Source organism: Montipora foliosa, chromosome 1 (assembly GCF_036669935.1).
Source record: "Montipora foliosa isolate CH-2021 chromosome 1, ASM3666993v2, whole genome shotgun sequence".
In the NCBI taxonomy this organism is placed as follows: domain Eukaryota; kingdom Metazoa; phylum Cnidaria; class Anthozoa; order Scleractinia; family Acroporidae; genus Montipora; species Montipora foliosa.
In genome coordinates this window covers 52679695-52695952 of record NC_090869.1, presented here as the reverse complement: position 1 = coordinate 52695952, position 16258 = coordinate 52679695, and the positions used below count along the sequence as shown (strand labels likewise).

Sequence of the window (16258 nt, the reverse complement as noted above, 5' to 3'; positions counted from 1 at the left end):
TTCTTTTCCTATTTGGGCATATCTTGATTCTGCCTCAGGTAAAGATCTTGAAGCATAGGCTACTGGAAATCCATCTTGGAGTAACACTGCCCCTAGCCCAGTTGATGAGGCATCACAGCTGATTGTGACAGGCATTCTTAAATCAAAAAACCGTAGAACTGGACCTCCATCTTTGCTAAGGATTATTTTGCTTTAATCTATCGAAATGCTTGGACTTGTTCATACGACCACTCAAATTCAGTGTCCTTTCTTAGGAAAATTCTAATGGGTTCAGCGACTGTTGCCAAATTGGGAATAAACTTTCCTAAATAATTAACTGTTCCAAGAAGTCTGTCAACTTCCTTTTTGTCACATGCTGCTGGCATCTCGTTAATGGCACCATAGTTAATAGAGGGGGATGGTTTGGAAGCTCGGCAAACATCAAATGAGCAAACAAAGATGCCAAGATTTAGGTTGGAAAGTCCATGACCTTGCACAATCTTTTGTTTTGAACTCATACACTATGCATGAATTACGTAACCAACACGTTTCTATTGGTTAGTTACTCAGTACGGAGTTAACAACTATTGTGTTTTGTGCACGGTCAAGGCCAAAAAAGAAAACAAAAACCTACAACAAAGAAATTTGACGGGTTTCATAACCATTCCCCTCTATTAACTATGATGGCACGGACTTTGTTGTCGTCAGCTTTGATTCCATCTTGTGTGAGTTTCTGACCAATATATGTAACCTCTTTTCACTTGAAGAAGTCAACTTAAGTTGATCTTTTCACAGCGTTCCAAGACTGAGTGTAGACGCTGATCATGCTTGACTTCTGTTTCTGCATGCAGTATGATGTCATCTATGTCAGTTTCAACTCCTTCTAAATCACTGAAGTGTTGTCTCATGCGCTTTTGGAAGACTGGGCAGATTTGATGCCAAAAGGAGTGACCTGATAGCAGAACCGTCCAAATGGTGTATTGAAAGTGATCAGCAGCTGACTTCCTTCATCCAAGGGTATATGCCAATAGCGTCGCTTTGCATCTAATTTGTTGAACCATTTTGCATTTGCCATTCGTGTGGTAATATTCTCAATGGTGGGGAGTTGGAAGTGTTCTCTTTTAATGGCTTTGTGCAGATGTCTGGGATCCAAACAGATGCGCAAACGTCCGTCAGGCTTTTGAATGATGGCCGTAGAACTCACCCAGTCGGTGGGTTCCTCTACTCTACGAATAACTCCACGTTTCTCCATGTCTTCCAACTCTGTCTTTACCCTGTCTCTTAGAGCTGCTGGTATCGTTCTGGCAGGGTTCACAACCGGCGTCACTGTGGGGTCTACTTCGATGTGGTAAGGTTTCTCCAAACGGCCCAATCCATTAAAAACGTTTGCATACTTCTACATGACTTCTTCTTTCAATTGCTCTGGGGATTTATCACTTTTCACATCAGCATCTAGTTTGGATCGTTCCTCCTGTGCGTCAGTCACCACCACTTTCATTAAACCCAGGTCTTGAGACGACGTGAGTCCCAGTAATCCTGGTTGATTTGTGTCAACTATGTGGAACATCAGCTCTTTCTCTACATTTGCTTTGTACTCCACGGGCAGTTTTGCCGTGCCAAGAACTGTTAGCTTGTCGTCAGAGTAGCTGACTAGTTTGTGTGTACACCAATCCATGCATGGGTTGCTTCCAGTTATCTTCTTGAGTTCTCTGACAGGTAAGATGTTGACTTGAATTCCTGTGTCTAGCTTAAGTTGTGTAACATGCCCTTGCACTGGCAACGTCACATAACATTCATCATTTTGAACTTCAACCTTGGTGGTGATGGCTCCAACAAACAGGTTTGCGTTGCAGTGGTGTTCTTTGGTTTCTTCTTCAAGCCCATGAACTTTCTTTCGTGACCTGCACATACTTTGGAAATGATGCTTATCTCTGGCAATTGTGGCACGTTTTTCCATACGTGAGGCATTCTCTCGCACCATGTCTTGTTCCGCAATTCCTGCGATTAAACATCTTGTTTGGAGGTGGTTTTTCCTCCTTGTCTGAGAGCTGCCTCTTGAAGACTGATTTGCTCTTCTCCTTGCCAATACTATGTACTGATGAGTCACTTTCCAGTTCTTGAAGTTGCTTTTCTATCATTTTCACTGATCTAACCACGGGTCAGTTCTTGTACTCTGAGCAATCTTTCCCTTGTCTTGCAATCATTTATACCAAGCACAATTCGATCTTTGATAAAAGAGTTCCTTAGTGTTCCAAATTCACAGGTTTCACTCAATTTTCTAAGTACAGTCACATATTGGTCGATAGTTTTACCGCTGTCTTGAGCCCTTGAGAAGAACTTGTATCTTTTTGTAACTAATAGTCTTTTTTGGTTCACAGTGTTCTTCAAATTTCTGTAATACCTTGTCAATCTTTGTGTCATCACTTTCTGCATTCCACGTTATCGTGTTGAAAACATCGATAGCATCATTGCTGATGACTGTTAGCAGCGTGACCACTATAGTCGCACTTTTTTTCTTGTTTAGTCCAGTGGCAATTTCATAATTAGTAAACTTCTGTTTGAACTTCTTCCAATTTTCGGAGATATTACCGCCGCTTAAATCAAGCTGTTCCGGAGGTGGAAGGCCAAAGTTCATAGCCATTTCTTGTGGGTTTACCTCTTGACTTGTAGGTATGTTTTCACAGATACAGCTTACCGTTGAGCTGCCCTCGTGATTGAGATAGCAATTATTTCCATGCACGATAACAGCAGACAGATACTCCAAACAGCTGATCTGCTGCCCATATTGCCTTTTTTGTTCTATTTTCTTACACTCTGTGCATGAACTGCAAAGATGTACTACATCTACGACTTTACCGGTGTCGACAGAGATGGCTGCAACAACTGCATCGGTAGCCGACCATCTGCGCGAACTCCAAGAGGCATAGATTGTCACGCCAGCATCCACGATAACATTGGGCAATTCGTCACCGCTGCAGTTGATTTCCTCTGAGGCAAACTTAAATTCTCAAGCTTCCTCTGGAGGGCTTTGTTGTCTTCTTCATCGATTCTTGTGGTGTGATCAGTCCAATATCTATCATTAATGGGCTTTAGACCCAGAAAACTAAACGCTTTTGAAGCAGCAGCATGCCCACGTCCGATTGTTCGGAATGCCAAAACAGAAGCCCGATTGATTTCAAAGCCTTTTGGTCTGGCCGTTGTATTAAAAGGCACGTTCGTTGCTTTACCCGGGCATTCTTCATTCGGGAAGCTGATTTTCGAGGTGGAACCAAGTCCACTTTTGCAGTCTCGATTGTGTAATGACCTCTTTAACGTCACGTCGGCATGACAAACAGGACACATAACAGCCCGATCCAAATTTTGAAGGAGTGTTTCGCCCGAAACAATTGTTTTTCCGCGTAACTTTTGACAGCTTTCATCTCTCCCTCACTCTCCGTTGATTTCTTTGGACTCTTTTACCTCGTCGTCGTCAACGCTGCCTTGCACAGTCTTTGGTAAAAGCTTCATATGGCTTGAATAAACTATCCGGCGTTGCCGCCTCCAAATCCTGTCCTTCCTCGAACTCGTGCCCGCTTATAAGAGGACCCTTTGTCGCTAGCACCAAATTTGTCGGCCCAATCCTTGTCAAAACAATTATTTCCTTGTTTTCTTTTTCCGATTTCTTTGGTGCAAAAGAGCAGCTCGATCGCTTTCGCTTTTTTTCTGGATGACATGGCATCAGCGCGAAAATATTATTGCGTGGTCTGGCCGTGTCGAAGCAAGGATGGTATGTAACGTGATAATGATGTGTTGACAGATTGCCACAGTGACTTGTCAACATTCCATTAAAGGCAATTAGTGCAGAAAACACTATTTTGTCCATAACTTCTTGTAGAAACAATATTTTTCGAATATTTTGTTTTAAACAAGGACAAGTTCTATCTTGCTATCGTAAAATATTTTTTCCCCACAATGGTCACATTTGGGGTGGGATGCTACCTTAACAGTTACACTGTTTACTGAGTCGTTAGAAGTGTGTGCACAGTATTGTGTGTGTGAACAATATCTCTCTTCAGAAAAATATGGAGGATCTGGCCTTGGATATCTGGACCATTGCATTGTGATTGAAGAGATGAGCAGATCCTCTGGAGCCATTGCATTAAGTTATGGTGCACATTCAAATCTTTGTGTCAATCAAATTGTTCGAAATGGATCTGAAGAACAAAAGGAGAAGTACCTGCCAAAGGTTAGGTCAAATCTTTGTTCATGTCTGTGTGAAATTGTGGTTCACGTTAAGTTAAATCTCTTTGTCAGTCAAAGTGTCAGAAATGGATGAAAAAGGAGTGCTTTGTAAAAAAATGCATACACATTGTTTTTTTTTTTTATAAAACATCATGCCGGACCTACATGTAAGTTTCTGTATTGTGAATGTACAGGGAAAATTATCTGCTGCATGGTGACTAGTTACCACTCAACTGACTGATCTATAGCTAGTCACTTGTCAAATGAGCACTAATGACTTTTTGTGGTAGTGCACTGTCAGTGCACGACACACTATGTCACCGGGTTGTAATAGGCCCACAACGTGTGCATAAATTACGGTTGGAAGCGTGCTTGAGTTTCAACAAAATGAGCCCCAAAATCGGCAATAGTTTGTGACGCTGATGAATAGTAAATCGGCTGCTATTTCCAAAACGCTGGAATTACCTGGTGATAAGTAACCTCGTCTAGGAGAGTAAATAGCTACATATTATGCAAAGATGACTTGAATCTCCTGGAAGACAAAACACAGCTCAGTTGACAATTAAGGAATACAGCCCTTTGTTACTGCACTACCGCACGTACGCAACACACGCCAATTTTTTAACAATAGTGTCAAGTTACCGACTCAGAGGAAGTTGATGTGTAAGTTACAGACGCTTTTAGTGAATATCTATCTACATGTACTGTGGGATGTATTTTATCCCATTTTCTTGAACGTCTGGCCCCAGTTGTTCAAATGATGGATAGCGCTATCCACCAGATAAATTATTATCCAGCGGATAAACACTAGCAAAAACTATTGAGTTATCCCGTGGATAGTGATTTATCCGGCGGAATAGCGCTATCCATCGTTTGAACAACTGGGGCCTCAGGTCCGTTGTTCAAAGGGTGGATAACGCTATCCACTGGATAAATCACTATCCACTGGATAAACACTAGCAAAATCGATTGAGTTATCCAGTGGATAGTGATTTATCCGGCGGATAGCGCTATCCATCGTTTGAGCAACTGGGGCCAGGATTACATATACTATTACATGTATTTTAAACAATCTACATGTATGAAATTTTAACATAAATTTTAGCATAAATCTACAGTAAATATTACCTGTACATACAGCTGTATTTCATTTTTTTTGCTTCTCTTTCTCGCTCATTTGCTCTGACTGACTCCTGCCTTTGGAGGAGATGAGATGGTCCTTTGGTTGGGGTGCTGGGTTACATACACTGTATTTGTTACGTACATTGATGCTAAGCACTCTTGAATGGATTTGTTATCAGTGCACCAAAATTCAACTTCACCTACTTTGTAAATAGGTGAACGGTTGACCAAGTCCAGCTTTTTCTTAATCTGAGTTGTTGCTTTCTGTAAAAGTTAATAGCCGTGTACACTATACAAGCTGCACACTTTATATGATACGGTTTACAAAGAAGGGTGTTTTGGCTGTTATTAAGTTGCAGGTTGTTTAAGTCCCTCTGTGGAGATATTATTGGAGATACAAGTGGTATAATCTCTTTTTGTTTCTAATGCTCCAAAACAGTTAATATCTGGTGAATATATGGGAGCGTTGGCAATGAGTGAAGCAACTGCAGGATCTGATGTTGTATCCATGAAAATTAGAGCTGATGAAAGGGGTAAGGGGAAACTACATTCTCCGGGTTTTCGACAGTTTTATCTAGCAGCGGACATCTTTCTGAAAGCACTGTACGTTACATTGTTGGGTGCTGCAAGGCGCGAGCTACCTAGGGGGGTCTGGGGGCATTCCTGACCCAGCCGACTTTGTGTCACTGTAGAACATCGTGAATTGAAACCGCTTGCCAAGCGGTCAAAACAGGTTTCTTTTCTCTACATGACATAAGTTGAACCAACTGTAAGCTTCTCGTGAACGAGTTCTCCTTCAGTCTCCCCCAGTTTCTGTTCTCATCCAGCCAGCACGGATTGAAATGCTAAAAATATTAATTTCAAAGTTTCCCAGAAAAAGAGTATGAAAATTAATGACAGCCAGCTGAATACAGACTTTTTTTCAGGAACGCCTTCATTGGGTGCCCCTGTATTATGTTCAATCCATGGTGCTAAATCATGAGAACAAAGTAGAAAGCAGCTAGGAGGAATATGGACATAAGAGATTATTGGCTGCTTAAGCCCGTTACACATGAGCAAGTTTTCCTTGACAAGTGTCATTGACAATGTTCATGTGCTCATGTGTATGAACGACAAATTTTCTTTGACGAGTTTTGCCTTGACAAGTCGTATTTGCTGGTGTGAACGAATTAACAAGTTTTCTTTGACAAGTTTTCACTGTAGCCAGCAAAACAATTACACAGCGGATGACAAAAAGACAAAGCACGTGGCACCATTGATCGGCGCCATTGCAGTTAGTTATCACAAGAACAAGACCGCTGTGCGCCCGCAACTTCTCAATTTTCCGGGCAAGCCGTACAGACAGGCAAGTTCTGCAATTTGTCAATATTTTCCCTTGACAAGGGCATGCTAGCTTTTGAACAAGTGCACTTGTCAAGGAAAAATCAAGACATGTTATTCTTTACACACTAGCAAATAAAATTTGCCAAGTCAGAACTTGTCAATAAAAACTTGCTCATGTGTAACCGGCTTTAATACCAAGCATTTCGTCGTTTAAATAAAACTTTAGCGTGACATTGTCACGCATTCGGCTATGATGAAAGAATAAAAGATCTTCAAGGAGTATACTTCATGTATTTCGAAGCTATAACTTAGCATTAAGCTAGGTATTCTCGAAGATTGGACGAGTAACCACAAATAAAGAAAGAACATATTGTTACTTTCTTTTTTATAGTGGTTACTCGTGGTTACTCGTCCAATCCAAGAGAATACCTACAATTGTAGCTACGAAATTACTTCACTAACAAGTTATTTTATAATCTGTGTTTCGAAATTAATATAAAAGGAACCGTACCGCACAAACGACATCAGACTTCTTCAGACAATAAGCGACAAAAATAGTTAAGACACTGAACTGGGAAGACAACAATTAGAGAAAAATCACCTTAACGTTACATTTTCCACTTGCTCTTCCCCCGCCTCCCCTCTTCAATGTTGGTAATGGAAAAAGGAAGAGTTGGTGTTAAGAAAACAACATTGTTTGGTGGGGAGGGAGGGGGTTAGATGGATTTAGGGGAGGGATTTGTCCTAGATTCCTTAAAAGGGAAAGTGTCTCAACCCTTTAAGCGCTTATTGAAGGTCCACTCAAAAAAATAAAAGGAGCCCTAAGGACAGTAAAAAACTTACGGGAACAAAATGCAACAGGCAGGAACATTAATAACAATTGCAGCTCCAGTGAGGGGGTATCCATGATCACTGTACAGGGGCCGCAGAGTACATGTATGTTTGAAAGTGGGGGGGGGGGGGGGGGGCAAGGTTTTATTATGGATCATAGAAGTGTGAGGGGATGGGGAAACACCAGAGGAAAAAAGTGGGGCGATTTTCTCCTCCCCTCGCTCTCTGCTTCCCCTGCTGTAAGGTGCGTCACAAAACCAAAGTATTTTCTGTTGTGAAGCACCACAGATTCTAGCCTCCCGATGAAAACGCGAAGCAATAAAAGAGCAAAGTACCGGTAATTGAACTTTAGTTTGGCACTTTATAAAAAACTGCTTTTTTTTCTTATTGTAGGTGATTATTATGTCCTTAATGGTACAAAGATGTGGATTACAAATGGCCCTGATGCCGATGTTCTAGTGGTTTATGCTAAAACAGATTTGAAAACGCCCAAGCCACAGCATGGAATTACATGTTTCCTAATTGAAAAGGCATGCCATCATACTTGCTTGCACAAAAACTTTCACATAAAGTACTGCACTGTATAACGGGAATTTTGTGGGTGACATTATTTTATATGACTGATTAAAATTTGTATAGCCCCTAAAACGTTGTTGTGTGCTCTTCCTTTAAAGTGCCCCTGTGATCAAAAAAAACACTTCCTTTTTTCCTTCAGATTTTGAAAGTGTGTTTGCTTAACACCTGACTGGCAAAAATTTGAGTTTTGATTTTTATCCAAAGGCCGTTTACTTTGAGCGTAAGTTTTGGATTTCACGGTCCGCCATTACTCACGTTCAAAACTGACCGATTGGACCTCACAGGGTTGGATCCAGGGAAAAGTGACGTCAGAGGTTTACTAGCTTAAAATTTCAGCATGTGAACGCAGCTTATTATATATGCAAAGCGTGAGTTTAAAAGTCTGAAAGCCCAAAACCCCCGTGCTGCATATTAATTCTGCTGCGTACAAACACATTGCATTCTTAAACTCGTGAGCCTTTGACGTCATTTTCTCCTCGATCCAGCTCTCTCAAGAACATAATGTTTGTAATGGCGGACCATTAAATAGGAAAACAACAGTTAAAATAAAGAGCTATCTTTTTTGAAATCAAGGCTTAAAACGTGGGTCACTTATTGTTTTGTTAACATAGTTTTGAAATCCAAACAAAAATATGAATTGATTTTTAGGTCACAAGGGCACTTTAATTCAGACCCAGCTTGTCTCTTTTAGGGCATGGAGGGCTTCTCTACAAGCCAGAAACTTGATAAACTAGGCATGCGAGGATCCAACACTTGTGAACTTGTCTTTGAGGACTGCAGAGTACCAGGTACAACTTACATTGTACTTAAATTTGCCCTAGCAGTGTTTCTGCAAACAAAAAATGTAGATTGTGTAATCAGCATGTGACAATGTTAGCAATAGAATTTTCGTTTTGTCTTGTTTGTTGTTTCAGCTGCCAATGTCATGGGAGGGGAGGGCAAAGGTGTGTATGTCCTCATGAGTGGATTAGATCTGGAGAGATTAATCCTGGCAGCTGGACCTGTTGGGTATGTCGCTTCTTAGAAACATTTTGTTTCTGTGAATTGGTTTTAAAAAGAGCAGTTACCCCTTAGTTTATTAATTTTATACTGTAAAAAGTTTGCATTTGTGCCAATACAAGGTGAATTCTCGTAGGGTGTGCCATTATGGCATCCATGTTGAACGAGAGGAAGATTCCTTTGGGAAGTCAACTCTATTTTACAAGTTCATTTGAAGGAAAAAAAATATGGCTGATGATCCTATAAAAATATTATTTATCGAGAAAAAAAAAACTACATTGAAATACAAAATGCTAAATTACCAAACAAGGGAAGCTAACTAACAGTCTACAAGAAATACTATTATTGAAATGAAAAAGAAAACTAACTTAACACCTGTAATATATACTTAACCCTGTTATTAGGAGCGTGTTACAACCCCTATCTTACAACCCCTATCAAGGGTATCCGTCGGCAGCTGGATGTAATTGGCTGAGGCTTGCTTTTCATGAGGGAGGAGTACCTGGAGAAAAACCCTTGGAGTCGGATTTAGATCATCTGCCAGCAACTCAGCCCACATGTGACCTCATGGCCGAGGCCAGGGTTGAACCAGGGTCGCAGCGGTGGGAGGTGCAGTTGCTCAGGAAGAAGTGTTGAAGTGTTGGTATTGCAAATAACCCAGCCGTGTCTCAAAATTATTCTGGGGGTGGGGAGAGAGAGAGAGAGGAAGCCGTAAAAATAACATTTACTTGTGAGAAAAAAACTGGACACGGAATTTGACAGAGGATTGCAAATAACGGTCACAACCCCATCAAGTTCAGTTGTGTCCAGAATGGATCTGAGAAGAAAAGGGTTTTTTTGTTTCACCTTTGTTGCGTAGCTTGTTCAAAGTGCCCCTGACTTCAAAGTTTTTTATTGACGTCAGGGTGGCTTAATTGTTATTGGGCAATGTTCAGGTGGGGTGGGAGAGAAGGGATATTGTTGGTCTTATTTTGTGGTCATGGTCCCAAAAGGACAAAAATTGAGAAAGGCCTCAACTCTTTTTATTGAGGCTTTTAGTTACCAGCAGTTTGTTTTCAATGACTTATAGTCCTCCCCTGTCTTCAGGTTAATGCAAGCCTGTATTGATGTGGCATTCCCTTATGCACATATCCGTGATGCTTTTGGGAAAAAGATTGGTGAACATCAGGTTTTGTTGTTGTTGTTGTTGTTGTTGTTGTTGGTCAACACATTAGAGTATCAGATAAAATTCGTAGTATTGAAACCGCAAACGTATCACCTTTTACCTTCAGCTAGTTCAAGCTAAAATGGCGGACATGTACACACGCCTGAGTGCATGCAGAAGTTATGTGTATTCAGTGGCTCGTTCTTGTGATACTGGACATGTGAACACTAAGGTATAATGTTAGATGGCTAAACTTTCAACATAAAAGGCACTCCACTGCTGTCGTAAACATGGGTTTAGGTTCTACAATGTACACTGCTTGTTCTCTTCGTAGACTACACATATCTATCTTGTTGTTTGCTTCTGTCCCAGCAGGATTCAAGCTACAAATTGGAAACGGTCTCGTCCCAGTATATTAAATCAGTATTCCCACTAAACTGAAGGGAAGCGATGCTTCAGTATTTCGCGATGAGTCTGGGAGTTCTTGTTCCATCGTTTTTATCGTAATCGCTTATTGCCCATATATGCATTTCTTTGGCTTGGTTGGTGCATAGTTTGAAGAGTTACTCAATTCATTGGGATGTTCATTAAGGACATTTCTACTTTTGGATTGGCAGGACTGTGCTGGCGTGATTTTGTACGCGGCTGAAAATGCGACACAAGTTGCGCTTGATGCCATTCAAATTCTTGGTAAGTCTGTGTTAAAGACTCTCTGTCGAGAGAAATGCATTGCAAAACTTGTAGTGATCCTCGCACTCGGCTAGACGATCTGAGCAATTGTCACTACGAAGCTACCTGAAAATTTAAGGTGGCTTTAACAGAATTCGAACCCATGACCTCTGCGATGCGGTGTAGCACAGTTGGCAGAGCATTGCACCGTCATCGCAGAGGTCATGGGTTCGGATCCTGTTGAAGCGGCCTAAATTTGTGTGGTTTCACAGAATGACGATTGCTCAAATCGCCCAGTTGAAGTGCGAGGATCAGTTGAACTAAGAAGAAAGTGCTGCCTTTGTAACGACATCTGCGAATGGTTAGACTTCCAAGTCTTCTCGGATAAGGACTATAAGCCAGAGGTCCCGTCTCATAACCCTAGGGTATAAATTCTGTAGGACGTTAAAGAACCCACACACTATTCGAGAATAGTAGGGCATGGCATTGAGTTCCCCGTGTTGTTCTCTGATCTATGGATATAGGGGTTAGGTGTCAATTGGGACGAAAGTTCTGTTTCTCTCCCCTGCCACTCCGTGAATTGCGGCGAATGAATTAAAATGAAAAAAATAAAATAAATCTTTCGTCTGTAACCCATACTTCAAATACACTTTTCTTTCATTCATCATTCCTTTCGCGGGACTCCCGCGAACACATGACCACAGCAAATTGACTTGCTTCCAACTGTGTGGCTTCATAGCTCAGTTGGTAGAGCATTGGATCTGCATTGCAGAGGTCATGAGTTCGAATCCTGTTGAAGCCCCATGAATTTTTCAGATGTCTATTAGAGACAATTGCTTAAATTGCCCAGGTAAGTGCGAACGTCACTTCTACGTTTCGTCTGATAACCCGCACTTCAAATATTAACATTTCTTTGATTCATCGTCGAAGTCCTTTCACGGGAACAAATGATCCCAGCAAAATTGGCCTGCTCCAAACTGAGTGGCTTCATAGCTCAGTTGATAGAGCATTGCACCGGCATCGCAGAGGTCTTGGTTCGAATCCCGTTGGAGCAACCTGAATTTTTTATGTGTGTGTAAGAAAAAGACAATTTCTCAAATTGTCCAGTTAAGGGCGAGGCTCACTTCAATAGGGTTCATACGGGTCATGGAAAACCTGGAAAGTCAGGGAATTGAAGAAGTTCATTTCCAGGCCAGGCCATTTTCTGGTCGGTCGTGGAAAGTCACGGAAAATTGTAATTACATATGGTAGGTTAATCATTGCAGTAGTCGAAGCAACTGTAAAATGAAATAAATGCGAGTTTCAATCAAACAATCGGAAGTTTGGCAGACAGAGATTAGTTTATTCAAATTTGAACTGAGTTATGTCAGAAAATATCCTAAAATAAGGATAGTTTCGAAATTTCCTTACATGACAGCTAAACTTAAGGTCATGGAAAGCTAGAGAAGGTCATCGAAAAAGTCATGGACAGTCATGGAATTTGAAGAGCATAAAAGAGTACGAGCCTTGTTCTACATTTTGAAATTATACTCAATCGATAATAATTTAAAGTGAACTTAAACTCAAATCTTTTTTCTTCCTAATATAAATCTCCCCGTCTGAAGCAAACATAATTATGTCACCATTGTTACCCAGAATTTCGCTTTTTTCTGTGCCGTGCAAGCCACGTAAGCTTGGCAAAACTAGCAGTAATTTGGACCCACGACCGTGATGTGAGAGGCATGGGTCTATTCTCGATTTGACGTCACTAACTGCTTTGCATTCCTGTTTTTAAAGAAATTTTGCATTGCAAAGCAGTTTGTGACGTAAAATCGAGAATAGACCCATACCTCTCACATCGCTGTCGTGGGTCCAAATTACTGCTAGTTTTGATAACTTTGCGCGTCTTGCCCGGCAGACAAAAAGCGAAATTTTGAGGTAAGAATACTAAAACGTGTTTGCTTTTGGTGGGGAGATCAATATTGTAGACTGTGAATATTTGAGTTAAGGTGCACGTTAAGGAAATGCTGGTTTGCTGAGCCGACACAATATTATGCATCGTTCTTTAATTCCCGAAAAGAAAAACGAAGCTTGCTACTAGTAAATTGTATACTTCGTTGTTTTACTCATAAGCCTAAGCAAGCGCCAGCTCGTGTTATGTTCCTCGTTCGCCACGTGCTAACATGGCCATGTAGCCGCGTAGCCATTTGACCTTGACTTGTAACTGCGTAGGTGTTAAGCTGCATAGCCTCGTAGCCGCGAAGATGCTTAGCAATGTCACCCGTAGTGATGTAGCCTCCGTAACGCATTCTACAGTCCAGGCCTCTGTTATTCAAAGGCCAAGTAACTTTATCCAGTGGATAAGTCACTGTCCATAGTATAAAATAAAGGCCAGGGCCCAGTTGTTCGAAAGCCGATGAACTTATTCCAGGATTAGCATAAACTTTTGTTTCATGTTTTCAAACTTTTTGGTGAAAGTTTCTTTTGCTTATTTTTGTTTTCCAAGATTGACTTTCTCTAATGTATAGTTTTACCGAATATCAACGTTGAACAGCAGTTGGGAGTAGAGAAATAAACTCTGGTTGATTTTTAATTTGGGATTAACGTTAATCGGCTTTTGAACAGCCGGGAAAAGAATACATACGTTGGCCAAGATTTCATAGACTCTTCAGACTACTTAAAGGTGCTCGGAGTGTCCATATTCATGGTTAAGATTGAAATCTTTGAACAGATTTAAACTGCCGGACAGTGACTTGTCAACCGGATTAAATCTGGCCTTTGAACAAGCAGGATCTGGACAAAAATGTCCCTATCCATAAATTAAAGAACTTTTTTTTTCCTGAAGTAAGTCTTATTATGACGCCTTCTTTTCATTATTGTGGTTCGAAAAGTGAGAAATATACAGGATTGTACGTGGGTCGGGCTGGTATCCGCCCCTGCCTCTCCATTAGCCGCTTGTCAGCGCTTTCCTTTATCTCACGCTGATGGGGAATTCAACATTTAGTCATTGTGGTTTGCGTTGTATTGTCAAAGACACCTTTACAGGTTCTCTTGTTTTTCTTTTCTCCATCAAGGTGGAAACGGCTACATCAATGATTACCCCACTGGAAGATTTTTAAGAGACGCCAAATTATACGAGATTGGCGCTGGAACAAGCGAAATACGAAGATGGCTGATAGGCGAGAAAATCAACTCGGAATTCCTATGAACATCCGGTTTGCGCACCGCCAATTTCTGATGGACACCATTTGGAAGGAGAGACTGGCTCGCTTCTTTCACAGTTTAGACTGATATCACCCTGCAAGCAGAGCCTCTCTAAAACTCACCAGAGGGCGAGCAAGAGAGGCTCTGCAGAAATCGTGTCAAGTCTATTTAAGTCACCGCGGCCCAAGTTCAAACCGGTTTAGGCAGCGCGCGCATCATATTCTTGACAAGGCGAAGGTCAAAAATCGCGCCTTCAGTACGGATATCAATATGCGTCTAGGAGTGCGATCGAGACTTGACCTGGGTTTGAAACTGTCTCCAAGCAATGGCTTGCGCATACTCAATACTTGACGCGATTTCTGTAGAGTCCTCTCTTTCTCGTCGAGTTAAGAAAGGGTCTGCTGGCAGGGTGGACTGGCATCTCTTAGAGCGTAATTTGGAGTGGTTTCTAATTACATTCAAAAATATATCTCTCGTGAAATTGAAGTGACAAACGTTTCAATTAACGGCCAACGTTCGCTTCAATAAACGGGAGTGCGCCTTCTCTTTTTTGGACAGGTGGATTTGTTGATGACCAAAAGGAATAGCTGTGAACAAGATAAAAACTTGGTGTGTCGTTCCTCATTGGTTGGATGAGCGCGAGACGACGCCAACTCACCGGTCGCTATCCACTCGAAAATTATTTCTGGATTTTTATTGTCTTTTCATCCACCCGCTGCTAGATTGCATAAATACTGTGTATTTCATTCTGTGAGAATTAGGATGTGTTTTGCAGTCCTAACATTTCTTCATGCCTTAGTGATTCAACTAGTACACTTATAAGGCGAATGAATCATCCAAAAATAAATTGAAATAGAAACGGTTTCATCGAATTTCAAAGTTCACCCCGTGTTCAAGGTTCAATTCGTCTGCATAACCCAAACATCCCTTTAGACAGTCTTTATACACTACAAGAAGCCTCTCAAAAGCTTTTGGCTTATAATTTGCTCTTTTGGTGCCCTTGGTTTTTGTGTATGATGAGCTTCCTTAAATATGTTATCAACGTATTTAAGTAAGCTGTCATGGTGGCTGGCTCATTTGATTGATCTTGAAAGGATCTTTATCAAGATCCTAACAGATCTTCGAGGATTCTTTGAGGATCTTTCAGGGATCCTTGCCCTACTATAAATTTTCCAAAAAGAGGGCTAAGCTGTCCTTCAAGCCGTGGATTACTAAGGAAATCTTGTCAAAAATTAAATTCAGAGATAAACTCTTTCAAAAAATCAAAAACCGACACCGACATTGTAAATAGCACAGGATATTCGGAGTTTGACGAGCCAATCAGGGGGCGAGTTCAACGCTATCCACCGTTTTGGTATATACTAAATATTATTAGTATATACTAAAACAGTGGATAGCGTTGAACTCACGCGCTGATTGGCTACTCAAACTCTGGATATGCTTTGCTATTCACCTCCGAGCAATTCGCGCGGAATTTGGGGCCGAAAATGTTGTAATCTTTGCAGAAATAATTGAATTTAAATCATCTTTTTGTGCTATATTATCTCACTGTTTTAGAATATACTATCCCCCACTAGCCACCTCCACTTCGGTGAATAGTTGTTCAATATATATGTATATCTATACTGGATATGTCCGATTTGCCCTCGAGAGTGCTCAACAGTATTGGAGCATGTATATCTAATTGTATATGTATAGAGACGTAGACTTGAGCTAGGTCAAAAACATTATTTGCTACTCTGAGTTTCATGCCTCTTACGAAGCAATCATCAGGCAACTACCAGAAAGAAGGAATACATGGTGTTTTACAGTTATTTTTTAAAACGCGGTAGCGATTTGTCGTTGGCTAGGATGTATAGCAACGGTTAAACAAGACAACCAATTTACAGTAAACTGCTAAAAACTAATCTTATAGGCTTAAGTGATTATGCTATTAAATTCACAAGAAATCCAATCATCCGCCAACCATGCTAAAAAATATCCCGGAATTCATTCACAAATTTCTTCCGACAAGGAATCCTTTGAAAAAGGTAAAGGAATCTACCAAGACGCCCTCAACAAGAGCGGCTACAACCACACAGCCTGGGGTAAAATATAAACTGGACCATTGGACTGTTGGACTTTTTTTGGAACATTTTTTGGACCATTTCTTTTTGACCTTTTTTTTTTTTTTTTTTTTCTTTCGAAAATAAACACTTGGGGGGGGGGGGG

At 41.0% G+C, this 16258-nt stretch overlaps 1 protein-coding gene across 1 annotated transcript in view; it reads left to right on the top strand.

Annotated features, from left to right (window-relative positions):
- The window catches only part of LOC138000891 (isovaleryl-CoA dehydrogenase, mitochondrial-like), a 24850-nt gene extending 9941 nt beyond the window's left edge, over positions 1 to 14909 (top strand). Inside the window, exons 4-12 of the mRNA XM_068847562.1 lie at positions 4035 to 4204; positions 5762 to 5855; positions 7870 to 8006; positions 8744 to 8840; positions 8967 to 9060; positions 10138 to 10219; positions 10323 to 10427; positions 10813 to 10885; positions 13918 to 14909. Coding sequence (XP_068703663.1) covers positions 4035 to 4204; positions 5762 to 5855; positions 7870 to 8006; positions 8744 to 8840; positions 8967 to 9060; positions 10138 to 10219; positions 10323 to 10427; positions 10813 to 10885; positions 13918 to 14051 — 986 coding nt within the window. The 3' untranslated portion in view covers positions 14052 to 14909. The remainder of the gene's footprint in view (positions 1 to 4034; positions 4205 to 5761; positions 5856 to 7869; positions 8007 to 8743; positions 8841 to 8966; positions 9061 to 10137; positions 10220 to 10322; positions 10428 to 10812; positions 10886 to 13917) is intronic.
- The last annotated feature ends 1349 nt before the right edge of the window (positions 14910 to 16258 follow it).